General features: G+C 44.3%; 2 protein-coding genes across 3 annotated transcripts in view; one reads left to right on the top strand and one right to left on the bottom strand.

The window, feature by feature from the left end:
- The window catches only part of Hiw (MYC binding protein highwire), a 331,194-nt gene that overhangs the window by 4,477 nt on the left and 299,244 nt on the right, over positions 1 to 27,473 (bottom strand). Inside the window, exons 31-46 of one of the 2 annotated variants that reach the window (XM_076767221.1) lie at positions 7,237 to 7,459; positions 6,596 to 6,958; positions 6,318 to 6,524; positions 6,036 to 6,241; positions 5,813 to 5,963; positions 5,375 to 5,732; positions 4,937 to 5,117; positions 4,674 to 4,879; positions 4,233 to 4,298; positions 3,784 to 3,873; positions 3,196 to 3,425; positions 1,388 to 2,929; positions 1,160 to 1,331; positions 695 to 1,080; positions 494 to 623; positions 10 to 416 (exon numbers count right to left, since the gene is read on the bottom strand). In XM_076767221.1, coding sequence (XP_076623336.1) covers positions 10 to 416; positions 494 to 623; positions 695 to 1,080; positions 1,160 to 1,331; positions 1,388 to 2,929; positions 3,196 to 3,425; positions 3,784 to 3,873; positions 4,233 to 4,298; positions 4,674 to 4,879; positions 4,937 to 5,117; positions 5,375 to 5,732; positions 5,813 to 5,963; positions 6,036 to 6,241; positions 6,318 to 6,524; positions 6,596 to 6,958; positions 7,237 to 7,459 — 4,918 coding nt within the window. The remainder of the gene's footprint in view (positions 1 to 9; positions 417 to 493; positions 624 to 694; positions 1,081 to 1,159; positions 1,332 to 1,387; positions 2,930 to 3,195; positions 3,426 to 3,783; positions 3,874 to 4,232; positions 4,299 to 4,673; positions 4,880 to 4,936; positions 5,118 to 5,374; positions 5,733 to 5,812; positions 5,964 to 6,035; positions 6,242 to 6,317; positions 6,525 to 6,595; positions 6,959 to 7,236; positions 7,460 to 27,473) is intronic. The other variant, XM_076767222.1, reaches the window with a different exon arrangement.
- LOC143342904 (uncharacterized) overlaps positions 10,159 to 27,473 on the top strand; it is a 31,690-nt gene continuing 14,375 nt past the window's right edge. Inside the window, exon 1 of the mRNA XM_076767223.1 lies at positions 10,159 to 10,864. Within this exon, the coding sequence (XP_076623338.1) occupies positions 10,646 to 10,864 (219 nt within the window). The 5' untranslated portion in view covers positions 10,159 to 10,645. The remainder of the gene's footprint in view (positions 10,865 to 27,473) is intronic.

Here is a 27,473-nt window from a genome sequence, read left to right as displayed (position 1 = left end):
AAGACTTACCGTTAAATCACGACAATTATCAATATGGATATACACGATTCGAGGAAGGGAACGAGAACTACAGCTGATAATAATAGTTTTAGTTTTATTGCGATCCTCGTCACCAGACTCCCAGAAAGTTTCTGTTGAATTGTCGGTCAAACTACCGATCATAGCCTGTCTGCTCGATGCTTTGATTTCGACGCCGCATGTTAAGTCTTTCAAAACTTCTACCGAACTAGTTATTTGCTGAGAATGAGTCGATTGGTGGCTTTCGTGCATGCTCATCGTAACGTCTTCTTCTTCTTCGGATCTTGAGAGTATTTTACTGATATTGCTAAACACGTGACTTCTGTGGAGAAACATGTGGTCCGCAGGGGTGAATTTAATGCCCCAGCATCGAATAGCAGCTTGCTGCAGAGGCGATCCTAAAAATTAACGTGTGCCACTACTCCAAAATCGTATGAACATTTGACACAAACTGTACATAATATGAGACATTTACCAAGCGGTGGTAGAAGCATCAGATCAGCGATAGTTTGTAACAAAGTATGAAACACTGTCGGTAGCGGATTAACAGATTCACCTGCTATTACTAAGTCGCTAAGAGGATGTTCGCACACACCAATCATATCCTAAAGAATAAATAATTCTCTATTGTATCAAAAAATCTGATTAACCCACGCGAGTCAGTCATTACACTTACATGATCATCTTTTTTTTCAATTCGATTGTCCTCGTCGTTCGCGTCTATAGCCTCGGACGATACAGCCGGTGTCAGAGAAGCAACGAACCACCAAAGTAAATCATGGAGACATATTGGTTGCGTGACGCTTCTTAGCAACCAGTTTAACGCTTGCATCGCGTAAACTCGACAGGCAGCACGACGTAGCGATTGCTTCATAGCAAGTTGCAAATGTTGCAAGTTATGTTGTTGAAGCACAAATAGCATTACGGGCCTCATGAGTATTTCTATTCTATCGTTATTAGTTATTTCCGCTTGGCTCGTAGAAACGATTGCCGATTGATCCATCGACGGTACTAGTTTCTGAAGCGCCGCGGAAGGATAACAGAGAAGAGACGAACCACCATCTGTCATGGGGGAAAAAGTATTTTTCTAGCTTTGAAAATATAACGTTTAAAAAAAAAATCTGCAGTTTTATATATATACCATTGTTCATTTCGCTACTACTGTTATTTCTTTTACGCATCATAACAACTCTACCGTCGTTAGAATTTCTGATCCAAGGGGCGCCGGTAGACATTGATACTGATCGATGAAACATGCCACGACCTTTACCACTTTCGCTGTCGCTGTCGCTCATGGGGTATTCCGATATCGGCTACAGAGAAGATTAAGTTACAAAGCGAAATCGTATAAACTATACTAATTTCTTACCCGTCCGTTGGTAGTATTGAACATGCCAGTATTTCCATCGTAAACGTTCTGTTGTCCGTTTTGACGTCTCAACGCTTCTTCGTAGTACCTCTCGTCGTGACTCTGCGAATGATGAATTCCTAAAGCTTGCAAACATTGAAACGGACCGGTTGCCGGAAACGGTCCAGCTGCTTCCGGTGGGCTGTAATTTTCAGCCACGGACGATAATGTCTGAGATGGTCGTCTTTGTTGTTTAGGAATGTTCAAACCAGAAGCACTAGCCAAGTCTAGGAGGAACATAGCATTGTTTTTCATGATAATGTGCGTTTCGTTCCCACTAGGGCTGGTAATTGGCGATAAGATCTTCCCAGCGCCGTTCTTTCTTTTCGATATTCCAGTTAAAAATTTCTTCGTGAGCTTGAGCTTTCGCGCTCTGAGATATTTATCGCGACACGTATCACAGATGAGATACCACGAACTACCACCCACACCACCGTCGCCACAATTCCCTGCCCAACCGATGCAATAATTTCCACCGCTGTTGTATCCCTTTCCACCCGCGTGCCACCCACAACCAGGATGCATCATTTTCATGTGATAAGTCACTGGATGGGGAAACATCAGACCGCACAGTTCGCATATAGTCTCCCGTTCTATGCTACCTAACACTTCGGCTCCGTTCCCCCTGCCAACTGGTTTCCATTCTTTCTTCTTCCTGCTGCCTTTCTTCTCGCGTTCCTTCAGTTTGTCTTCTCGAGGCCGTTTCTCCGGTATCGGTCGTTTGCTCAACTTCATCGTTTGTATTTGCGATATCGGACTAGGTAAAACCGACTGTTGCTCTATAGCTTGAAGGCAATTGGTGCTGAGTTCCTCCCATAGGAATACCAAACTTTTCAAAGCAGGCGGTAGAACCGCCACCGTTTGAAATTCCGGAAGGGAACCGAGTTTACCGTTCGCTTGAACCTCTTCCTTGATGGTAATTTCCTGTTTCTTTCTGCTCCTGTTCGCGTTGGCGTTCGCAGCCGAGCGCGTCAGCGTTTCCAACGTGCTGGGTTGTATGTGCAAATAATTACCAGCGTTTGTCACTTCGACCGAATGTCTCTGCCTGGCTTTCTGCTCTTGCGTTTGCTTGTCGTTGGCCTGCACCACCGCTTGTCTTGTTACAACGAGAGCGCCCTGCTTGGGCAAACTAGGATGAAACTTGAGAAAACTTGCGCAAGCCATGGCGTCGTGGACGATCCCTTCGTGCCAGAGGAACGCCGCGAACACGGCTCTCAGACACTCGGCTACGGATGGACTAATGGCTTCTTTTACTTTTTCCTTGCTCAAATTTAACGTTCGACTTGGATTCGAGCTTTGGTGGGAGCTGGCCGGGGACATCGGCCGCTTTGCTCTGGTCTTCGCCATTTTGGTGTGATCCCTTCTATTTAATTTTGGCGAATGACGTTCTTCTTTAGGACCTGCGGAACCGATGCTAAAGTGACTTTTCATAGCCGTGGTCGCGCTCTCGGGACTCGTTTGCGTCTGTGCTTGAGAGACTTTTCGTGGACTTTCTTGAGAATCCTTTGGAAAACAAATGCTTGTTATGAATTAACTTGCCATGCAATGACGAGTCTGACTCGTCACAAGTTCTTGGTGTCAAGTTTCACAATTATGGGGCTATTCACTCGTTATCAAGTTTTACGTATTCAAATCAACAGGTGTTCGTAAAACAAATCTATTCTTTTTCGTGACCATTCCTTGTTCAAAAATTATTTGGAATGAAATCGTACGTCAAGAGTTTAAGTCTTTAGAATTAGCTTCGTTGTATGGAGTGATTAGTAACTTACGCCGCTGTCTTTCTTCGGAGTATCGGGTGGACTAGCTATACTACCCTCGGACCTCATGTGTAAAGAACTACAACTTGGACTCGGTGAGAGGTCACGAGTGTTGGCAGTTGTACTGACAGCGCTGGGAGACTGCGAAGGATCCCTCGTTAGACTACTGACCAAGGCACTTGTATCGCTTTGCGTTGATCCCCGTCGTTGGGAGGTGGTGCTGTCTACCATACCGCCCGACACTTGAAAGAAGAAAAATGAAAGCTTCGTTGGAAACGGTTACGGTTGTTGAGAAATGTATCGCTAATGTCTCTGATTTCTATCGCAGGAGTATTGCTACCTCACCTTGCGTTTCAAAGACAATGGACACAGAAAAAAAAGTAGTACGCTTTTGTAACATTCTCTCGCATAAAGTGTTAATTTCGTGCAATATAAGTACGTGCGACTTTATCGTAACCGAATGAAGTGAAGAAGATCGAACGAGTTCACTTTCGAACAAAGTGCTATGCAATTATGATTTAAGAAAAATGACCGATACAATGTAGCAATATTTATGTAAGTGTAGAGCCAGAGAGTTTAACTGTGTGTTGTTATCCTTACCTAATGGGGAGAGGCCGACACTTCGGGGGGAGCCACATAGCACAGGGCTGCTACTGATACTATCTCCCCCTCCTATCAAGCTTCTCCCACCTGGTAATTTTTTATCACTTGTAGAATTTATGTTGTGTGCTATAGCTCGATTAATACGCTAGCATAATCTCTGTGTATACATTTATATGCACTATCTGAATCTATAATTCGGAAAGGATAACGGTGAACGTGTGTTTGTACGTGCATCAACTGATTTATACATTGTACAGTTCGTAGTACTTTCTCTGCATGCAGTTCGGTCTTCGACGAAGAGAAATTCTACTGTGCCATTGCATTCGTTGAGAATTGTGATCGGTGTTAATGTGATGTGTAATATATATTGTCAACAACATAAACACTATACACTATTCTTGACTGTACAGACTGAGGATTATGTTCAGTAGGAAAGGAGCGAGTACCTGGTGCATGAGCAGCAGGAGGGAAGAGGCAATTACCAGAACCAACTGGCTGCCGACTGGACCCAGCTAAGACCAACATCACTATTTTGTTATAACTAATCCAATAAAGTATGTTTTATATTTATAGCCTAAGATCATTCGTTCAACTAGAATAGATAAATCAGAAAGGTGTGACTTATGGTGAGACTTAGTGGTTTACTCTAAATATCCATTCCACAGAGTAGAAAAACGTCTGTGGGACGCTAAACAGTCTTACAAGTGTCAGTTTCGGGTCTCTCAGCTTCTGAAATGATTCCCTCCTCAGACCAGTTACGGTGCCGAAAGTGTGAAGTAAGACACACATGAATGTATGAGATTAACAATGAGACCGTAGGAGGAATATAAAGATCCGTCGAGTACGGCAGCGATTCGTTTAAATGTTTTCATGTGGCGTATACGTACCAGGTATCTGAACCGGACTAGAGGACGGGCTGTGAAATCTTGGTGACCCACCTTGGGGATTCTTCGGAGACGAGCTTCTCGACAGTCTTTTCGGTGTCTCTGGCGGCGTAGCTCCGTTCCCGTTCGCGCGACTCTCCCCCATTGCTTTTACCAGTTCCTTCACAGACACTCCGACGAACTCGGAAAAATCCCTGCAAATTCCAAAACTATATGACGAAACTAATCTAACTGCACATATCGCGACGTTCATTCTTTTTATTCACCTGCCAGGGGAACTTTTCTTTTCTCCGTGACACTTGTCATCGCCTCTCAGCCACTTCTGCAGAACGCTGAATTTCCCACCGCCCCCTTCTCTCTCCCTTTCTTTCGCGACTCTTTCCTTGGAATGAGGCTTGGAGAACTTTGGCGAAACGTCGGTCTTCTCCATTGCAAATCTGTCGCTCCCTACGGTGCGACAGGAAGCGTGAAAAAATATTTTCAGTCATTTATTTATTACAGGCATTAAATGTGATATCGCAAGAAAGGCAATAAAATGGTTTCTTGACCAACACGTTTAAAGAAATGGATAGTTTGAATGTTTGCAAAGTTATATATTCTGGTTGTCGGATCTGTCGACTCATTACCTTAACTAATTCAGAGGAGTTAATGCAATGGTTAACGATTTTAAAAATAAAAAGGATGCAATTTCGATCGACTCGTACCTGGTGATTCGTGTTGATTGCACGTGCCAAAAATAAATGGATTAGTGTTGCTACCCTCTCCAGACTCTGCGGTTCCCGGCGTATAATTCTGCGTGGTGAAATTGAATCCCTCGTGGCTCACGGAAGGCACGGAAAAATCGAAACCTTTATGACTAGGTGAAACGGACGGATCTGCTATGACTAGTTTCTTTTCCATCGGGTCATTCTCGAGATCGTGATCGATCTTTATATAAGCCACGCCATTTTTATTGATAGCCAGGGTCCAGGCTTCGCCATCTGCCATGCGACCTCTGTCGAAGCAGTACTTGGCCATCGAATCGTCGTCGATACGTACCCAAGTACCTTCGCTATTCACAAACTAAAGATTTTTCGAAGAAAACGTGTTCACAGTTTTTATCCCTTCGTTTCCGTAAGAAAAAGAAAAACATCGAGACTTACGTATTCTTGAATGGTCACCGTGTTACCCTGACCTAACATTCCTACCGACGCCGCCTTCAAATTTGGCCTGCTTCTGATATTGTGACCGGATGCACCGCACTTTACGACGACCATGTTCCTACCAGAGTCGAACGTAACCGTTTTCCTTTTACTGAAACGAGAAAAACTAATTGCATAATCTTGTAGCGACTACCGTAAACAGAGATTCCGTCGATCTACGTACTCTTCGACCACTTCGGGCCGTTTCCGTAGAATGGTTTCCTTGATGACTTGATCTAGGATCGATTTCGGCTCTTCAACCGGGAGGAGCATGGTCTTTCCCAGGTGTTGGTTGTATTGCAGACACCAGGCTTCCAAGTGACTGCTACTGCAATATCGTTCTATCGTTTCCGCGTTTAGTCTTAACCAAACGCCGTCGTCGTTGTGAATCTATAAAAATGAAGTAACGGTTCCAGTAAAATCTTGACAAGAAATTTAATCATAACAAAGACGGAAACAGAATTACCTCGTCTATGAAAGCTATAGTGTCATCAACCGAAACAAAGCCAATTTGCTCGCTCTGGAGTGAAGGATGGGCTCTGATTCTTAAACCAGCGCTATTCTTCGCCACAAATTTCCTGAGTCTGCTCGGTTGATGCTGCGGCTTCTTCACGATATTCTGTGTCGGTGGTTGCATACCCTGTGGCGGCTCCTTCACCTCTACCTTGTAATTCTGTGGGGAAAAATTACGAGCATCGATTAAAAAATCATTTTTTTAATACTTCACTAACTTTGATTACTTACGTCCTCCATATTGTAACCGTCCACCGTGATCATAAGCGAGTACCATCCAACGGATGATGGCGTCCAGGTCGCGCTATAACTTCCATCGCCGTTAGGTCTAACCAGCATGCTCTCGCTTGATCTTTTTATAGCCGGTGACATAAACCTTAACTCCTCGAACGAATAGTTCTGATAAGCCTTCATTATGGTAATCGCGTGGAAGCATGTCTTGTTATTGATCGTGACCTCGTACGGCACGTCCAAGGAAGGTTGAGGATGACCGCCAAAGGTCATTGGATCGGGCTGAGAAACTCGTCGAATCTTTCTTCCCTGTTCGGAGTCCGTCAAGTCTTTTTTGTCGATGGGAACTGCCTTTACCTCCACCTGCGTAACATTCGTCGCAAAAATTTGTTGTAAATTTTAGAGAATCCTTTCACCGATGATAAGTCGACTAACTGCAATTATTTCACGATGAACAACGTGTTTCAATAAATTTATCTGCAACAACGTAGCATCATCGAAGATACGAGATAATTTATGTATTGGAAAGTGTCATAAGATTAGCAAGAATATATCATTTTTCATAGTTAAATACATAAAGAAACTCACGTGTTACTTTTAATCGTTTCTAAAGTTACGAAGCACTTTTTCAAAGGTCATACCTTTAAGTTGGGTACGTGAACAACGTCTCCATACTGATCTCTCGTGAGTATTGTAACGATGGCCGGCCATCCGCATTTCATTTCGTCCTTCGAATAAAGCGCCTCGCATTTCGACGTATCCACGAAACTGTCCGGTTGCAACCATCTCGCCAGGCGACCTCCGCTTGTGCTGGCCGTGCAGGAGACAAAATCTCGTAGAAAGAGTCGTTCGTTCGAGTGACAACTGAAAATAGAAGAGAAAATTCCCTGGTTACAGTACTCCCGAACTACTTCCCAGTACTACAGAAAAATAACAGCCCACGAGAATTTTTATCGACAGCGCGGATTATCGAATGCAAATTGAAAAGTCTGCGTGGATGGACGTTTCGCTAACAATGGAGCTACTTTCATCCGGGTTCCGATAAACGCAACGATATTGTTACTCAATCGCTTATGAAGTAATTTTCCCATCGTTGGTGGGACACGGTGAAATCAATTTCTACATAGCTGCGATAACTTTTATATTTCTTCAATTTCTTTACCGCGCAACAGTTTCGGTTCTTTCTCCCGAGTTATCGTCCAAATAAACGACCAACCGCGGCAACGCAGTCGCCGCGTGACGTTTAAAAAATCACGAGTACCAACCGGTGCGGGTCAAAAAGTGGTTTCGAACGAGGCCACGATCGTTGCAGGTAGCCGACTCGTTAGAACGAGTTCCCGAGTTGCAATGCCCCTAATTGGTGCTCCGTTCCGCGGATCTCGTCTGGGTAGATCACGAGCAGAGGACGATGCTCCTCTGCCAGCCAGACAATCGCTGCTTCCCCTAACGAGTCATCGCCGGACTCATCCCTAATAAGGCGCAATCACATCGCAATTCTGTTCCCCGCGGCTCGGCAGCGACGCGTTCCCTATACTCTACGCGCGATCATGACTACCGATTTCGCGATCGACGTGCCGTTGAAACGACTTCTTCCAGACTCTTGGACCCGGGCTGCTTTCTAAGAGACAGGCGGGATCAAACCGGTTTCGAAACGGGCCAGATGTACATTTAATCCAAATGGATTAAATGCAAAGAAATAAAATCTATCGCGAGAACGTATGATTTTTCAAACGCGACGTTTTTTCCGAGGGTGAAATTGAGTAATATCGAGAAAGTTATTCAGAATATTTCCACAATTTTTTGTTAGCCTCCTGCTTCGTCCTTATACAGCTCGCTTTTTTATCTTTATTCGGCGAATGAGGCTTTTAAATACCAAAAATAAAATAAAACAAGAAACGTCGTGTTAATTTCTTGCAAAATTCACCTTGCCTCCGCATGGGGCCCCTGGGACCCCGTATCGACTTGTTCGATGGGGGATGCGGTATAGCGTGTGGTACTCGAGACAGGAGTACAACACGGACCTGGGTAGTCTTGTTGACAATTCAAAGTTGATTAGAAAAAAGACCCAAGAGGATCCTTACATGCGATTGTACATGGAATCAAGATGAGTCGCTCGTGTACCCATCCTCGATGACACGGAGAAAACAGGAAAAACCTGGTAATTCTTGGAGTAGATTGCATGTTTATGTAATCTTCTACATTACCAAATGATCAACATTCTCCGTAACCATGCACCGAGATTGGTCTTGTCCATTATAACAATACGGGCGCCAGGAAAGTCGATATCACGACAATTTTATTCGTCGTAAACGTCGATACGTATTCTTTAACGTCAGGACCACCGAACACCCTTGAGGTGAGTTTCGTTTTACCGATCGTTCGAGTAACGAGAGACGAAAGAGGATCGACGGAAGGAATGCGAAACGCAATCAAACGCCAGGGGACGGGGGTATCGGGGAAAGATTCGTCCGCTGGAAATAGGAAGGGCGGCTTTAAGGTCAGCCTCGATGTGACGTATGGTCAGCACGTGGTCATTTCGGAAATGACCAGTTCAGCTGGCGTCAGGTGCTTCCTGGTTTGAGAAGAGCGTTATGAATGAATGGACGTTTCGCATGTGCGACGCAGACAGGACGGGACGCCGGCGGGCCTCGAGTTGCACGGACACGGGCAATTTCTCATGGGAAATTAAATGGCCAGGCTTTTGCTCATAAAGCGAAGAGCTACGAGGCTATAGCGCTTTAGGGAAACGCCCGTCTACCATGAAAAGCGACGTGGCTATGAAGAGACGCTTTCGAGGCTGGGCGGGCTCGTTTTTACGGCGGTCTGGAATCCGCGTTGGGTTTCGAGTCTTCTACGAACTGGCTATAAAAGAACCTACTCTGCTCTCCGGACCGTCCACATTGCATCTGTTTCCCCTATTAATTTTTTGGTGAAATTTTCAACGAACCTCTAATGAGATCGAAAATCACATTTTTATATAAATTCCTATTCATTCACGAAACGTTAGTTTCAATGGACACGTACAATAAAAGGAGTTAAGAAACACTGCCTTAAGTTTACCATTTTACCTGTCGACCGATCACCATAAACAATATCATTCAAGGAAAAAACTAAACAAACGGAAGAATCGGATAAGTGTCGTGCCTATATCGGTTACACTTGAACGGAGAAACACAGGTGCTCTCCCACGATCGTAACCTGGTTCGCCAAACCGCACACAAACACGCGTTACGTAAACCTCGGTCACGACGATCCGTGTTTCGCGATGGACGGAGCCGTTTGGCTGGTAACTTGGTCAAGGTCAGACCTTGGAGGGCAGAAAGTGCGCCGACCCTGGACGACCTGCTCGAAAACCGGTGGCGTCGCCCTCCCGGCGCGGCCCTTCTTCTCTCTGTCACAGTCCGGTCAGGACGAGCCCTACCGAACCGGTGTCGAAGCGTTCGCCCCTCCGGGCTTCGCACCATCGCCGTGCTTTTTATCTTTTAAAAGCCCCGAAGGGGGAGAGCACGCGAGACCGTACCAAGCCAAGGAACACGGATCTTGGTGGGGAGGAGACACCGATCGTGCATGCCACCGGCCACAGTTTGAAAGCAACCTCCGTCATGATCGTGTCAGCTGGCCTCTAGTCGCCCCACCTCTTCGTAAACCAGCCGTCCGCGCGCGTGTTTGGAGTTGCTCGCGGCGGGCACTCGTACAGTTTTGCGTCGGCCTCCAATCGCCTTCTCCGCGCAGGATTCCTGTCAGCCATCTCCCCAACGGACGAGAAATCCGGTTCGAAGGGATCGCGCGAGACGAATCGATACGGAATCTCGAAACGCGATCCGCGACGTCTTTGTTCCGCGTCGAGTCGCGATAATGCGCGAAGCGAACGAGCCGGGCTCTCGAACGATCGACGCGAATCGATCGATCTAGCCAGATGTGACCCGGTTCGAAGCCACCGTACGAGATCCAGAAACGGATGGACGTGTGCGTCTCGCGCGCGATCAACGATCCGTCGTGAATGATGTAAGGAGGATCGAAGGCGATCGATCGCGGCCCTTTGTCCCGTGGATGCTGGAGGATCTTAAGATGAGGAGGAAAGTGTTCGCCGGCCTGGACGGGCCGAATTGTGATCGTGCGATCGTATGGTCGGTGTTGATGTGGTGTCTAGTATCTCTGCCCGGTAACGTCAAGAGTGCACCGCCCGGGATATGCGCGATGGACGGTTGCAACTGCACCGTCAAGGCGCACCGCTGGATTAACGTCAAGTGTGTCTTCTCCAACGATCAGGTGAATGAGAAACCCAGTACAGATTCGTGACTAACCTACGGTACAAAGATCGGCCAGAGATCTTTTCCGCTATCCGGTTTAGGTGCCGGAGATCTTTGTCGCTACCGCCATGGCAACGATGGTGGAAACGTGCGACGCAAATGTGCAGCCCGATGACTAACTCTTTGGATCTCCCAGCCTCGTTCGAGATTATATGTTTCGGTACCTTAGGATCGACCCTGCGGTCTAAAAATGGATCTGTCCCGCGATTACCAACCACTTATTCTCGCTCGAAACTCGAAACTCGTAAAGAGAAAGGTTCCGGGTATCGCTGGAATTCTCTCCGCCGAGTACTAAAGTAGAAATATTCCGTTGTAAAATCACTCGAAAGAACGAACCGAGTATCTCTGCGGTGCACCCCAAATTGCTCGAAATTGCTTACGACCACTGTTCAAGGTGAACACGCGCGAGTCCGCCAGCTCTCGAACGGTGAAAGTTTTCGGAGCAAGGGACTCTGGGGGATCGTGTTCCAGTTGAAATTAGCATATAAATCATTGGTCCGTGAATATGGCGGGAATCACACAGTAGGGTGCACATGGGAGACTTCGGCTGTACAGTGTACTCCGGGCGTCTTCTATGAGCACGTTTCGGTGCATTATACATATCCGTAGTTCCACTTGCCGTTCCCGTTGTCAGCTGCGCTTGGCTGGATGCAGTCCAACCGATGCACCGCGCCTTGGAGGAGAGAGACCGTATTACGACGACGCGTCGCGCCGCGACGCGCACCGACCGGCTTTGGCTCTCCTTCGCGCTCCAACTTCCGCGAGAAACTTGAAATCGAGTTAGATGAGGTCGCCCAGCCGCTAACGGGACGACAAATTGTTATTGTCGTCGGCCGCGGTATTTTCTATCGACGATCAAAGTGGCAACGAATCGGTGCACCGTGCTGGATTCGGGAAACGAAAACTTTGAAATTCACTTACCGGGGAAGCACTCAACTTCCTCCGCTCCTATTTTAACCCACTTTTGTATCACGATAGGTTGCTAGACTCTGTTGCTACGTTGAGAATATTAGGTTCCACAACTTCGTTATTTTAGAGACAAAAGTTATTAAAGTTACATATCTTGCAATTTATATTACGAATATTAAATTATTAGGGACGTTATGCAGATGGTTTGCTGGAACGCTTCTTTTCCCTTAAAAGGAGATTCCTATTAGGAATTTATTAGGATCATTCAGATAATTATTGGAGTTTTTTTTTTACCGTTTTTCAATATAAACTGACCATGTGTAGTGAACATACTATAAGGAGTAGGCCACTGGTACGAAGGGAAAAATCTTTTTCTACGCTTCCTAAAATATTTAAAATTTATTTTGGGCGGAGTTTAAGACAATTTTTTAAATATATCGACACGGGCCCAGCGATTGCAGGAGCTCGTGAACTTCTACCATCCGTGTCACCAGCAACTCAGATGGTAAACATTGATATTTATGGTACACATTGCACGGTTTGTAACTGTAATTACTTGTATCTTATATCTGAAACTACCGAGTTATTACACCTAGTAATTTCTACAAATATCAACAGAGGCCAGTAATTGACGGTTCTGCAAAAGCAGATTAAAATCGGTAAGGGGGTAAGCTGAGTGGTTCCATTGTTGAAAGGAAACACCGTGAAACTCGTTTCTGCCGACGAGAATCTCAGTTTCGCGAACGTTGCTTCGAGATGCTGGTTCCATCGAACCGGTACGTAACGCGTCGCGGAATTGACGATGGTCTCGATTTCATGAGGTCGACTGGCCGGGTTAAATATCGACGCTACGCTTCTCGACTACGAACTGGGCCCCTGCTTATTGTCTATCTTTATACCGATCTAAGTGCTTAGAAACGCAAGGATAACCAGTTCTCCGCAGCATTCGTGTTTACGAAATAACGTTCACTGTTCGTTATGAATTTTATCGTTGTCGTTGGCTCCTGTAACGCGTTTCGAAACTTCGCCGCGACGCGTTTCACGATCCCGACAAACGGCTAAACTGCCCCGCGAAAGTTTGGAGCACCCTCCAGTTAGACGAGTAAAAAATTCTTATCGAACTTGGAAATCGTCAGAGACTGGAACGTAATCCAGGAAATCTCGGTGTAAAATCTTCTTTAATGTAGTTTTAATGTTCGAAGTCGTTTCAACCACGCTACGATTAGGTAAATGGCAAATAAATTATTTTCCTCGTTCTCGATCCACACGTGCACGTATTATTATTTCTTTTTTGATTTTATTATACATCATTTTATAGATTGTATTAACGTTCGTGTATGTAAGAAGAAGATCGAAACTTTTGCATTGCTAGTGACAACCTACACACCGAATCGTTCTATCATCGAATATTTTACTATTTCTTTGCCAATTACAGCTTCTCTGTGAGCCGGCGACCATGCCGACTATGTTTCGCATTATTGAAAGTAATTTCTGTCGGTCTGACAAACGCCTGTCGCGACTGGCGTAGGCGTGACACGCATTGCAATGTATACCGGGTGTCTCTGATCGGCCAGGAATAGGGAAACGATTAACAGGGAATTCATTCGACGACGGTGTCCACCGCCAGTTCGTTGACACTGTTAGCCCGCCACGAGTCGCTCGGCAAAATATACTTCCTAATCGAATCAGATCCAGCCACGACGTCACTTATCATTCCACCGTCGTTAATTCCATTTACAGGCCGAGCCGTCGCGGTTGTTTGCGTTAAATGCCCGGGACAGGCTTTCTTCAAACGTGGGCTTCGTGATGGCTGCGTGCCGATCGTCGTTCAATGAAATACCGATGCGATTACGAGCGATGGTTTCGTCAGCACGGCGTTAACTACATATATTCACACTCGCTGTTTAGGTTCCCGGAATCGAGTCGATAAGATACGCGATGAAAATCGGAGAAATCTTATCGCGAATCGATACGTCGAAAACCGAACAAAAATTAAAGCATTTCGGTTTAGTAGAAAATTTAAAATAATCGTAAGAATCATAGGTGATGTAAACGAGCGAGAATCTTGGTTTTTCTGCGAAATTAGTGAAAAGATCGTCGCGGATAAGGCGTTAAAATACTTCCAAGGCGATGCACGCATGTCACTTACATCAGAGAACAGTTAAACAACGTTTCGAAGAATCTCGCGGCACGAACCTCGTGTTTGTACATTCAAAGTGGCTCCGTCGAAGGCCGAATCCGTGTAGATCGTCGCGATAGGTCCCACGAAATCGTTGCTGGCTTCGCCTAAACCTAGCCGGCTTCCGCCGCGCGCAACTTCCGGTCGAAGGGTTAGCCGTGCTCGAAGTCACAGCGCGTAGAGGAGAGCGACGCATTGTCATCGCTTCGACGATATTTTCTCCGTGTCTGAGACCGGGGGCATTGTTCCTCCATCAGCGCCAGTAAACAGTTTGATCTTCCCCTGTTCACGGTCGGATTTGAAAAATCGAAGATTAACCTTATCGCGCGCGGTCGTACGTTGACCCGAGGCTATTATACCGCGACCACTCGAGTTTACGTCTGGAACTAATCGAATAATCGAATATTTGAATACTTTAGAGGCATTCGAATACCACGAATCAACTTTGGAACATTTGACTAGAGCGAGTCGGTTAATAGTAAATCGCTATATGATGATCTGCATTCGCCGCGTGGTAATAAAAGCACCGAGGCTAAATTTTTTTACGTTACGCTATAAGTACGAACGATGGGAGCATCGAAGAATAATTTCAGACCAGACTTGAGTTATCAAACAAGCAAGATCATTTGTACTGAATTGCTCAGCATTCCCATGAATGCATCGTCTACATTAGCGAGATCCGCTCTTTTCTTCGGGCCGACTATCTATAGAATTAAGCACAGCCATAGTGACCCCTATCAATAGAATCTGTAACATCGCAAACAACCTAAGTCACCAGCGTTGGTTTCGACGCAGAAAATTGTACAAGACAGTGCACTGTAATCGAATGCATTATTGTTACAATTTGTATACAGATTAAATCTTATCGTACGCGCTACAGAGTTGATCGTAATTGAACCTTCGTAACGTGACTTCTTAAATTGGGTAGTATTTCACTCGAGAAAACGTTGGCATAAACAGCGAACTCAGAGTTTGCATCGGTTCATGCTCTCTAAAATTATCTCAAAGTTACTGGCCGGTTGGTATTTAAAGAAATTCTCGTGCAAAAGGTTAACAACCGCCGCGTTTCTTCGATGAACGGGCCCCAGTGTGTGTCGTTAATTCAATCGCGAGCCGATATCGATTCGATCGAAACGGACGGACTCGTCGATTACTGGCGGAGACGACGCGTGTCCGCGATTAATTCCGTTGCATCTGCTCGATACAATAACGATGAAACCGTTATAATCGTGCGGCCGGAGAGCAAATATGATCGGAAACGAGAACGATAAAAGCCAGTTGTAACGGAAACGAACGTTCCACGAACGCTGGCTCCCGAACATACGTCGAGCAGATATATTTGACGACCCGGTTGCGCCTCTAATTAACTGGATGCAATTATCGTTCGCAGAGGTCCCCGAAAACGGCGTGATCGTGCCGTCAGGCGACGCCCACGGATTTCACGATCGTTTCCACGTGTCACAGAGGAACAATGGTTCGCGTACTCGAGAATCGGTCGCACCTCTGCGGGCCTTTTATTCGTTCCGTCGGTCGGACGTGTCCAACGCGGTCGTTGGATTAATAAATTGACGGGGCCACGGGGGTACGCGATGGCGGGAGGTGGGCAGGGGGCAGGGTCCACGGTGGGAATTTCGAGCGCACAAAACGGACCACGCGGATAGCGAGAGGACAACCGCGTCGAACTCTTCTCGTCCGCTACCCAATCCTTGCTCCGGCTCAATTTATTCACAATAGGCCCTTTCAACGAATTACACTTCGGTCCACGACGAATCTCTGGGTGTTACCGAGCGACCATAGCGCGATCATGCGGGCGCGTTGTGCGGACCGCGAGCAGGGAAGCGGGGGAGGGAAAAAATTATGGGTGTCGTTTATCATCGCTCCCCGGCGTCCGCGGGGCTTCGCTACTCTTTGATCCGAATGCAACGGCTTGTTTTTGCGCCTTACACGATCTCTTTTCCTTTTCTGCTTCGCCTCGTTTATGACGATAAGACACGGTATACTGAAACTTAGGCACAGTGTAAATGTTTCTAGACTCTCGCAACTTGGGAATCTCTGTATCCTTATCCTTAGGATGGAAGTTATTTGTTTATTTCGATTATTGCAGGAAACTTAGGAAACGTAAAATTTATTATATGTCGGGGAAGGCCACCAAAATTTGAAGAAATCACCTTGGCGCCTTTGTATGACGATGTCAGGTCTATTACATATAAAAATATAAGGATATGGAGCAGTTATTAACTTATAAAGGGTTTAAAGTTCCATACCAATCGAAAAATTTTTCGACGAAAGAAAAAAATTTCAAATCGTTCTGGAAAAAATATTTTCGGTTGCAGGGGCCGATTACAATTATTTTTGGTGAGTAGACATAGACATTTTAGTTAAATTTAGATAAATTATTGGAAACATTACTAGACTTGACACAATTAACCTCTATTTTGTAATTAACAGATATAATAACCTTTAAGTTTCTCGAAACAAACGAAAATTGACTTGGACATCACTTTCAAAATAAACGATCTATATAACGGATGAAGTTCTCTTGCAATAATCGAGATACTACTGTATCTACTTCGGTAGTGGACTCATAATAAACGATCTTCTGCTTATTGACATCATCTAACGAAGTTCTCGTGCGATAACCGAGGTACTACTGTATTTGCTTCGATAGTGGATAAAGAAACGATCCGCGTTTGTGAAAGGAGATCGCGATGGCGGTGAGACAGATCGGTGTACGTCGATGGAACTATGCCCTGGCATGCGTCATCGCAATTAAGCCACGGAAATCCTTCGTCGAGCGTGCGGGATCTAAGCTGGCACCGGTTAACGCGGCAGATAACTTCGATAACCCAATAAATGGCGAGGATCGAGATTGCGGAGCACGCAGCGCATTATCGGTCGACGAGCCGATGCGCGTCGCCCCGGCGGGCAGATAAATTATTTTAGGACAGGCCTCGGTGCACAATACGTGCACGCGCATCTGGCCCGATTGCGGTTTGCCCGCTTTGTCTGGAGAATTCGCTCGGGGGCGTAGATATAACCGACATCCTGCTTCGTTCATTCCCGACGATAATTCTCTGTAACACCCCGCGAGTACACTCGAGTTATCGCGATTGGTCACACGTGCGAAGTGGCCCGTTCTTTCTCTCTCTCTCTCTCTCTCTTGCTACGACTCTTTGCTCGCGTAATTCACTGTGCTTGTAAAATCGCGCGTGTGGACTACGGTCACTCGACCGTTCCCCGAACGACGCGTCGATTGAGATTCTCGCGGTTTCGACCACGGCCTTGGCGAGTTCCTTTTTCCTCGAGGTCTCCATCGTGATTGTTTGGACTTTGGTTCGTCTACCTTCCCATCCGAGAATTCGAAATTGTTTCGAACTCGGATTTGCTATCTTTATCATTGTTCTATTATTCTCGCGAGAAGACGTTCGATAGAATCAGATAGATACGAACGATGATAATTTCCAGGAAGAAGTTTACTCGGATCAAAGAAGCCACGAGATTACATCGTTGCATTATAAATCACAGGTATCGCGTTGAACGTTTTAAATGGAACATAAATTCTATTTTCTCCGCGAGAAGCAATGAATTCGGATTCAACCGACTTCGGGGCTTTTCTCCTCTTCGTTCTGGATTCATTCCAATAAAAATTTTTCCTTTTGGAGCTCTCTTTCTTCCTTTTCTTCGAACGCGAACGAGACGAGCATCTCGTTTGAACTTTTTACAGAATCCACTTTCGACGTTTTCCTTTTTCCACGGCGATAAATCATAATTATATTCTCGACTCATCAGCCTGATAGTACCAACCGTCGACTAGACGACACGTTGTTCAGGATAACTCTTCTCGGAATTCCAGCGCGATTTTTCCTACGCGTTCCGATTACCAACGGAGATACCATCAAACGTGTCGCGTGTCGTGTGCGATTACTCATCGACGACTCCTTAACGATTCTGAAAAGACATCCACTAATTGCGAGAAGTATTCGTCGACCGGTAGAACCAACTTGCGTGCACGGACGAGATTCTTTGCGTCGTGAAAGGAAATTTCGCAATCCTGACCGTGTGCGTGAACACGTATTCTCGCGTGTACGTCGATCCAGGCGACTGTTGAAATACGCGGCTACTTCTAACCAAGCAAACTATAATATTCTTCACAACATAAAACCTTCCGCGAAGTTCCCAATAATTTGTCAAATCAAGCAATTGATGTAACGTCGAACCTTTTTAAGGAAATAGAAAGTTTAAAGTAACGTGTGTTCGCTCTACAGAATGATAAACCCCTAAATAACTGATGAAATTGTACCATATGATAACACGTACCAGAGTAAATAAAATTATTTATACGTTGAATATAAAAATCTAGAAAGAAAATTATTCTATTATTACATGTGCCTTTTAAAGTATCCTGGCTTTGTTCTAAATAGCTCTTTCATAAATAACAAAAAGATATTTAATTCCATTTACATGATACAACCTGTACAGCAGATTAAATTTCCTGGATCAGAAAGATTTCTATAATATTTATGATAGAACGTATTTCGTACATTTGTTTTGTATTCTAAACAATTGCTGTATTTTAAACGCGAGGCACCTTTCTGGGCACCGCAGAGGGTGCCAGTACATGACCATTTCGTTTGCATCCCCCTATCGCCATTACCATTTACGACCGCCGCTTGTCTATCCACTCTATAACAGTATACACCTAGTTTGCATTTTGAACATCCCTCGCACTTTAAACAATACCGAGTGCTGGCGCCGCGCTACGTGTCACGGGGAATAGTGCCACGGTAATTATAATACATCATCTCCACTCTCGCATTATTACTCGTGCTTACGGCAAGTGTGTGCCTATATCACGCCGACGAGTTTATATTTCAAACATTTCTCATATCTTAAATACGAGGCGTTGGCGCGACCTCTGGCACGCAGCCCATTGGAAACGTAGTCCAATAGAAGTAACACCGACGTACACGGTCTATTAAAAAATAGAACAATTGTATCTTTTTATTTTTATCTCCAAAATACGACCCTTCCCTTTTCGATATCTAAACTTTGAAAAGAGCTACGAGTCTCTAACCTATCTAAGTGTTTAGAATCACCCTGTATATCAGGCCATGAAGTTTGCAATTCCCTCTCGTATACTGATCTGTCTTTTTGCGAGCATTGTCGGCACTTCGTATTCCCGGAGGAAATTGAACCAATAACGGGCTCATTGTTTCGAGTCTGTATGCATCGGCGATGATCTTAAACACTCGACAAGCAAGATTAACCAAGCGTCAGTAGCGTGCTAAAGACGGGGGTGGAAGGTTCTCAGATTTTATTCGAATCGTTACGAACCACACGTTTCCCGTGTCAGGAACGAATTACATGCCCGTCGAAGTGTTAAATTTTGAAGTTGTTCGGAGGCGTGCCAAAAGGAGAACCTGCCGCGAGTGTCAAATACTTTAGGTACGCCCCTGTCACGTGTACCAAGGTTTTTTCTATAGCCTCTTCCCGCGTTTCCGGTTCGAATGCGAGCTTCTCGAGGTTTCCGCGGAAGCTGAAATTCGTCTCGGCTCGTTTTACAAAGGACGCGACGCCGCGCGTGGGAAAACACATTCGAACGTCTCTTATGTGATTTATCGAGTACGATCTTGGTCGGAGGATCTTGTTTTTTGCCTGGTGATTATCGTAGAAGGTTCGCGTGCATTCCAACCTTGAAACGATGGATATTAAACGTAACCCTGTAAGTACGCCAAATTCAAAGAGTTGCGATCGAATTGATCGTACCAAAATGATATTCCATCGATTTAAAGGCGAAATTGCTGACAGGAATATCGGCTCCAGTAGCTTCGACCGTAGAGAGGCACTTGAGGTTCTCAAGTACTTCGCGTAACCCACAATCTCCAGCACTGTTTAAGATTTCAGACGTCGAAAGCACGTGAAGGACGAAATAGCTATGGCCGTGACACATTTGTCATAATTATCTAACGCGTCAATTTATTCCTGACGTAGATTCCACTAATGGATTCTTTAAATCTACATTCATTTCTATTCGTCGTTTGTGAATATTTGTTGTGACGCAACAGTTCTTTATATTTTCTCTAAAACCCTTTGGATAATATTTTCTAGTAAAGTTATTTAAATTGAATGGTACTCCGACGTTTCGTGTCTATTAATTTCAAGTTGCACCCTTTGTGTCGATTTCTAGACGCGCCCATTGCCCCCGAAGTGCATCGTGATTTTCGTTCCGATTATACTTCGAGTAACGCGTGGACGTTTTGTTCCTATAACGAGGAGACGATGGTTTCATACGCATGAAAAGCAATTTCATGTCGGAGGAATAGATTGGAGAGGAACGTTTCCCGAGAGGAGGCGTGACCAAAATGTTTAGAGAACAAGGTTTCCAGGAATACTGTCAGGGTTGAAAGTCTTTGAGCTCGAGGTTTTGTTGTAAAAGGAATTTGAGTATACGTATTGTGTGTTATGTCGTAAACAAAATATAAAATCCTTTTGTATATAGGAAAGTTTCGATGGTTAAAAATCAATATTCGTAGCATAAAGGGGGCGGAATTGCTACTAAATAAATAGATGAAGCTGTCGCGAAAAGCTGGTGGGCGATCTTCACACCAAAGAGCACCACTTTAGATCACGGTTCTCCCAGCCTGACAATTAACCGAATTATCCCTCGGACGGGGGCCCCGGTTATGATGGCGGTGGATCGGATGTTTCTCTCGGTTTCGTGTGTCGCTAGCCCATATGCTGGACGAAAGTAATTCCGTCTGCTGCAGGAGGAAGGGACGTCAACGCGTGCACCGTCATTTCACGAATTAACTTCCGGCATTCCAGTGACAACCGTGACGCTTTCGGGGCACGCGAAATTCGCGCGGAAATGCACGCGTACGCGTAAATGCGGTGGTTTTGCGGCGTAAACGCTGCGGTTTGACCACCGGCGATGTTATAACACCCACGCGCTACTATTTAAAATTTTCGTCGACTATAAACCAGAACGATATTCGTTCGATAAAAATGGTTTGCTCGTTGGTTACTTCATACCCTGTGGATTCTAAATTATATACAAAAAAAAAATAAAAAATTAGCGTACGTAAAAACAGATTATCTAAACTTTATAGATGTCGAAACGAAGTTGAAAAAGTTCGTGCATCATCGAAACTAGCAACTTTCCTCTTCGTATCGACGAGTTGACAGTGCTCCAAAGTTAATACGAAATTGCGAATTTACCGCAGAATACCGATACTCTAGCATTTCTAGGTTCGAAGTTGAACAACTCAAATATGTATGTAGAAGTCGTACAGAAGTTCCGCGACGGTTTTAACGTGGAAGCTGTGTTTTACATATCTCTGGGGAACTCTCGCGTTGAAGTTCATTGGAATTACAGTGATCGATAAACCTCGATTCCCAAGGAATTCGAGGTCAAAGTATATCCGCGTAAGCGTGTTGCGGTAATTTTGACGATACGAGCACCTACTATCTAGGGCGAACTGGTCTCTTGCAAGGTGATCCATCGATCGGACATTGAACTCCGCTTGCACTACCTGGAATCTCGTGTTCACGAGTCTCTCCTTTCCGTACGTACACCGATTCGCAACATGATTCGAAGTAAACAGTAGCTCGAGAGCTCTGGCTAATCCTATTCCAAACTATCGATTATCGCCTCGTGACTATCTTCGAAAACACATCTCGTATTCCGAGTAATTCCGTGCAGCAACGTTATCATTGTTCCACTCGCGAGTCTAGCTGTCGTGTCAACTTGAAACGGAACTTCCGTTCTTGGTAGAAATGTGCCTGACAGCGCAAGTCACAGTTGCGCTTCTGCCGTTTGCTTTGGGTTATCTTATCGTCTTCTCGTGGATTTTATGTGGGAGATACTCCCCTGATTTACTGACGTCAAATGCGACTAATAGCTAATTTTAAATCCACGATGACTTTCCTTTCTTTTGTTTCTGAAACCAAACAAGATTTCATATGCGATTCAGCGTAAAAATATACGTTTCAATGAAATTTTACGAGATACATTCGGAGCGTACGAAGTCTTCCATCTCGGTGGTTATTATTGTAAACGAATAAAGCTTAATGTACCGAAGAATCATGGAGTGCAACGATTTTATAAAGCTCGAGACCGATTCGATACGCGGAACGTGGAAATCAGATGATTGTCGTTCGAAAAGTCTGTTCCATATTTTTCCATACATTTCCTGACAATGAAAGCGCGAGACAAATCTCACAGCGTAAAAGGAAAAACAAAAATTCCGAAGGAACACATGCAACGTGGTAAACTTTGGGGTAGAATTTGAATTTCGTTGCATGAAAGAAGCACAACTTGCCTTGAAGTCTCGTCTTTTTTATGGAAACGAAACAGGGGAGAGTTTTTCATGCAAATTTATTATTTGCTACTACAATACTGTTTTCATTTTTCATACAATCGAAAAAGAAATGCTCTTTGAGCGCCTCGTATCAACCTCGATCGAACAAATCTGAGTTAAAACGATACTGATAAATCAAATTTTCTAATCAACGATGAGATTTAATCACAATCGATCGTAATGCCAGAACTTGAACTTTCCTATTACCGAGAGCAATTTATATCTCCCAGAATTGAACATCGAATGAATTGGATTAATCTCGATAAGAAATAAGTAATTTCAAAGTCGATCTGAATTGTATCATAAAATATGGAACTTAATATTGGAGAAATTTTATTCGATATTTTATATCACTTTAAAGCATATTCAAGAAATACATTCGAAATAAGAAATACGATATTGTGACTCGAGGAAACCTTATCGAAACGTTTATTCACGGATGATAACATGTTTTGTTTTAAACATGGTCGAACGGTGGTCAAGATAATCGTTGGTCCGCGTCAGCTGGAATTTAAAATTCGACTTAGCTTCCGGGCAAAGTAACCAGACCCTTGTTTCGTTCGAACATTTGCTCGACAGCATCTGTGTCGCGTAACGAATGCCCGTTCGACTTCCAATACTCGATAAAGAGAAACTTTTACACAGTGCTCCGACTTAAGATTTACCAGAGATCGAACTCTCGAACCCCGGCTTCTTCGCGACGCTTTTCCTACCGCAGAATTACCATAGAATCTCATTCCCTTTAGCTCATTTTCTTCCGTTGTCATACTCTGTCCTCCGCGACTTCGTCTCTATGCAAGCTGTCTCTGATCTCTGGTTTCAAACTTTGAAATTCAAAGTACCCGGTCAACAACGTTGTAATGGATATTTATCTCGCAAAAGTTAATACCGCGGATTATACAAGAGGATGGAGACTTTTATTTCGTGGCTACGGCGATGTCTCGATTATCCATGGCAATGGTAAGTAAAACTGCCATTAAAAAAAGCACGAGACATTTAAAACATTATTTAATTCATAATTCTCCCAAGCTTTCTACTCGTTTAATTATTTTCATTGTTCGCTTCGCTGACGTTGTTTCATTTTCTTCCGTGTTATTACCGTGTAATAAGAAGTTGCAGACGCAATCCAGAAACAAATTATTTTGCTGGAAATGAAAATATAATATAAATCTCTAAGAATAATAATTCCAAGGGATGAAAAATTCGAGCATGCTGCTCTTACTTTATTATTTTTGGTTAGCGTGCTGTCAGTTACGAGCGAAATTATTATTATTACCGTTTCTGCTGCGCACAGAGATAAAATCTACATATATTGTCGTGCAAAGAGCAACTTGAAACGTAGAGAATCACAGGCTGCTTTTGACGAGCGCCTAACGAGTTCTACCGTAAATAAAATTGAGACTTCGGTGAAACGAAATTATAGTCTTGCAACTTCTCGCGAGCAGAGGCGTCCTTGATATGAAAGGTTTCGCCGATTGTTCGTTTCTTCGGCTCTGAATCATGTAGATAATATCGTTATCTTCGCCATTAGGAGCTACGTGCCGCGGTATTCGCGCCAAGACGTCGGGAGAGACTCGTCGCTTTGTCAGAGGAAAAAAATAAACGTAGAAGGCGAAACTTCTCCCGTACGAAGTGTCGTTTTGAGGAAGCTCGATAAGACTCGGAGAAAATGCGCTTCGCTTAGAAATAGATTCGCAGAGTTTGCGACCACGGCGGGGTATGGCGTCCCATTCGCCCGGTTAGATAACGAAATTATTACTATCGAAAACGATTAGCAGCGACCAATCTCCCGAATATCGAGCTCAATATTTTCTAAGATAAAATTATACGCGGATCGTAAAGTAATGAAAGCGCTTAGACATAAATTGAAACGCGAATTCCAGCGAGAAGCGAGAAAATACGTTTCCATCCTCGCCACATCGATATTTTACGAGATAAATTTTATCAAGATCAATCTCCTATGTTTGATCTTCGATTTGGAGAATCGTAATTGTTTTTTGGAAATAGAATCCGTTCGGGTTTTACGTTATGATCTCGATTAAATCTGGTTTGTTAAAAAATTCGAAAGATTTAAGCGCGAAACGAGTCGTCGATTTGCTTTTTTCCCGACTAGAATAGGTTCGTTCCGTCGATATGAATCGATACAGAATGACTATTAATGGTTTATGGCTTGGAACACGATCGAGTTTCATCGAATACAGGATGCACGAACCGGAAACGACAATTGAGACGTGCGGAGGAAAAATTCTGTACTGTTAACTCTATCCACGAACAAGACGGTATTTCCAACGCGTCGGGCACAGTTAATCGAATCTCGAATAACTCGATTACCGTCGTCTCAGCTTGAATTACAACTATAAACACCGACCATCCTCGAGCAGAAAAGGGTAGTCCGCTTCTGGGTTTCTTCATTTAGCTTTACTACTCACGGCCAATTTCCACGTCGAAGGAAACAGAGACGTAACTTTCCAAATACTTCTGAAAGCTTCGTTGTTCTCGTCTCGACTTCGTTACGTTTGAACCCATCGTCGTGATAAAACAACGTGTCGGCGTCACGGTGATCCGTTGCTATTGTACAATTTGTATCGTAAAAAAGACTCGGAAAATCTACGAAAATTGATGAGAATCGATCAGCCGTGCCCTGTGTTTCGAAGAAAATTCAAATCATTCAGAGACATCGCTGCCCATCGGACACCAATACGATTCTGAATTATCTCTGCGATCATTCAAGAGGAATTTAGTATCCTTTCCACGCGCGTACACGAAAAAACGAAGGTCTTGTTCACGTGATTCTGTCGAGATTAATGTTTGTACGCTTTCATTTTTCAATAGTTATACAGTTATAACTATATATATAATAATTGTTATACAATTGTCCTTCGTGTGTAGAAAGAAAGAAGGGTTTAAAAATAAGTGTCTCCATTGCAGAAGGAAATAGATGCTTAGGGTTAAATTGCCAAAGACTATTATCCCAGCTTTTGTTACCGTTTTGCGTATGGATACCTAAGCATCTCTTTATCTAGTCATCAGATGCGAGATCTTCATATATAGGTCACAAAACTTCTTTGCTTGAAAGAGGAGCAAAGTGATAGTAATCATCCACTTGCATTATGCAACCACCTACGCGTCCTTTTCATGGCTATATACATGTCAATTTTTCGAAATCTGACTTTCAATTGACTTGAAATTTTATCCGCGTGTTCTATAAACACATACTGAAAAGTGAATATTTCTTTTACTCTGGAGTGCACTATAAAGCTAATTTTATAGATTAAAAATTATTTCCAATAGGATAAGCGTTAATGTAAACACATCTTACGTTCCAATCTATAATTTTTGTGTTGATAAATATGTACTCAAAATTCAAGATGCAGGAAAGTTCGACCAGTCCCATTTAGTCTGAACACTGGAATCTTAAGCAACGACATAATTTATACCGTACTTATTTTTTATATGCGGACTAAAGTAGCGCACACTAAGCGCTTACCAAGCTCTGAATCTTTGATTCAATCATTTAATAATAAGTCTTGCTTGGGAATTAATTTATTCTGGTGTCCACTGTTCGCTTGGTAGACGTATCAAACGGACGATATAAGCAATCTCGATGCTATATTTTTCGTCGAGCATGAACGCCATGTCCCTTTGGTGCTGGTGGGAATCACCCATTATAATCCAGGGAGCACCATTGTCGGTCGTTCGTCAATTCCGATTCAACGGACGGATCGCCGATAGTTCGTGACTCGTAGCCTTAAAATCGAAACGGCTGGGCGGCGCTTGTGCTCGGCATTCGCGGCACGTGTCTCGAAACTGCTTAATTATTTATCTTCTCGATCGAGTATTTCTTCTGCCGTATAATTTGAGGGTCGACGGGTGCTTCGAAATACGATTCGAAAGAGCCTTCGAGGCGAAACCTCTTTTCCCGTGATACACCCGTAACGCCCCGGAGCCGTTCTCCTCAAACGAAGACATTATTCCAAGAGCTGTTTGTGTTTCGAAGAGTAATTTCTCTTCGTAATTTATATCGTCGCGCTTAATGTCGCTGGCACAAGTTTCCACGGAAACTATAAATTATACTGCTTTTCGACGTTCGGCAAAGAATTGCACCGACAGAACGTATTCCTCCCAGTTGGGATTATATTCGAGTAATTCGAGTAAATCATTGGACGATGCTCTTTTTACCTGAATCGATTATCCAGACGATCGTTATTGGAAATGTGTCGGGAATAAAAGTTTCAAGCGATTGGAGGTCATGGCTGAATTAAAGTTTCTGAGACCTTCGTTCCCCTTGATAAGGAAAGTTGAGGATGACGGGCCTTATACATATTTATAAAAGGGAAAGCATCGTCGTTAAAAACGTTCGCGAATTGTTTGAATATTTCAGTTCCACTAAGAAAGATCGTTCGAATTCATAAATTCTCCGACCGATACTTGGAACCGCGAGGTTTTGAGAACGTTCGGCGCAAAGTCGGCCAAGCTTCGATTGTTTTTCGAGAAGCGGTTGCTTGATCCGCCATAATTTATCTTCGACGGTGCCGTTTAACGCCTCCGCGTCCATACACTTTGCTCGGCCTATTTTTCGACCAAACGCGCCACGAGCTTCCGGTCTCTCCGTCTACAGGTAAAGGATGGCTAATTGCGGGCTTAATTAAACTCGGTTTATGTCTCCGAAGCGCCGGTTCTCGGTGTTTACCGAGATCTCGTCGCGCTGGAACGCACCATCCGTCGTTACGATCTTAAATCATTTGTTTATACTTGGAGTAGGGAGTCGACCCTTGTATAATTTCGACTTGCAACTCGTAGGTATTCCTTTCTCGACTCCCTGGGGGCCCAGAATCGTTCCAGGGGACTTTGTGTTTCCTTCCGTTTGTTTTCTTTCTCTTCAGACGACGCCTCGGGGCGCAGCTCCTCGTACGCGACCCTTCGTCCGAACGACTGCGTTCTCGCTGTCCATGGCAGCGAGTTTTACGGGGAAACCTTCGAAAAGCGAAAACCCAACGAACAAGGGTTGTAACATCATCCCTCTTGTTGCTTATAACCCGGCCGACGACTAAATTCGATTACTCCGTTAGGATTTCCTCGCTGCTGCAGCTCTCCGCCATCCCTCCCCATTGAAACTTTAC

The sequence above is a fragment of the Colletes latitarsis genome, chromosome 6 (genome assembly GCF_051014445.1).
Source record: "Colletes latitarsis isolate SP2378_abdomen chromosome 6, iyColLati1, whole genome shotgun sequence".
Classification (NCBI taxonomy): domain Eukaryota; kingdom Metazoa; phylum Arthropoda; class Insecta; order Hymenoptera; family Colletidae; genus Colletes; species Colletes latitarsis.
The sequence above is the reverse complement of the archived record's forward strand: the minus strand, read 5'-3'. Positions and strand labels throughout refer to the sequence as shown.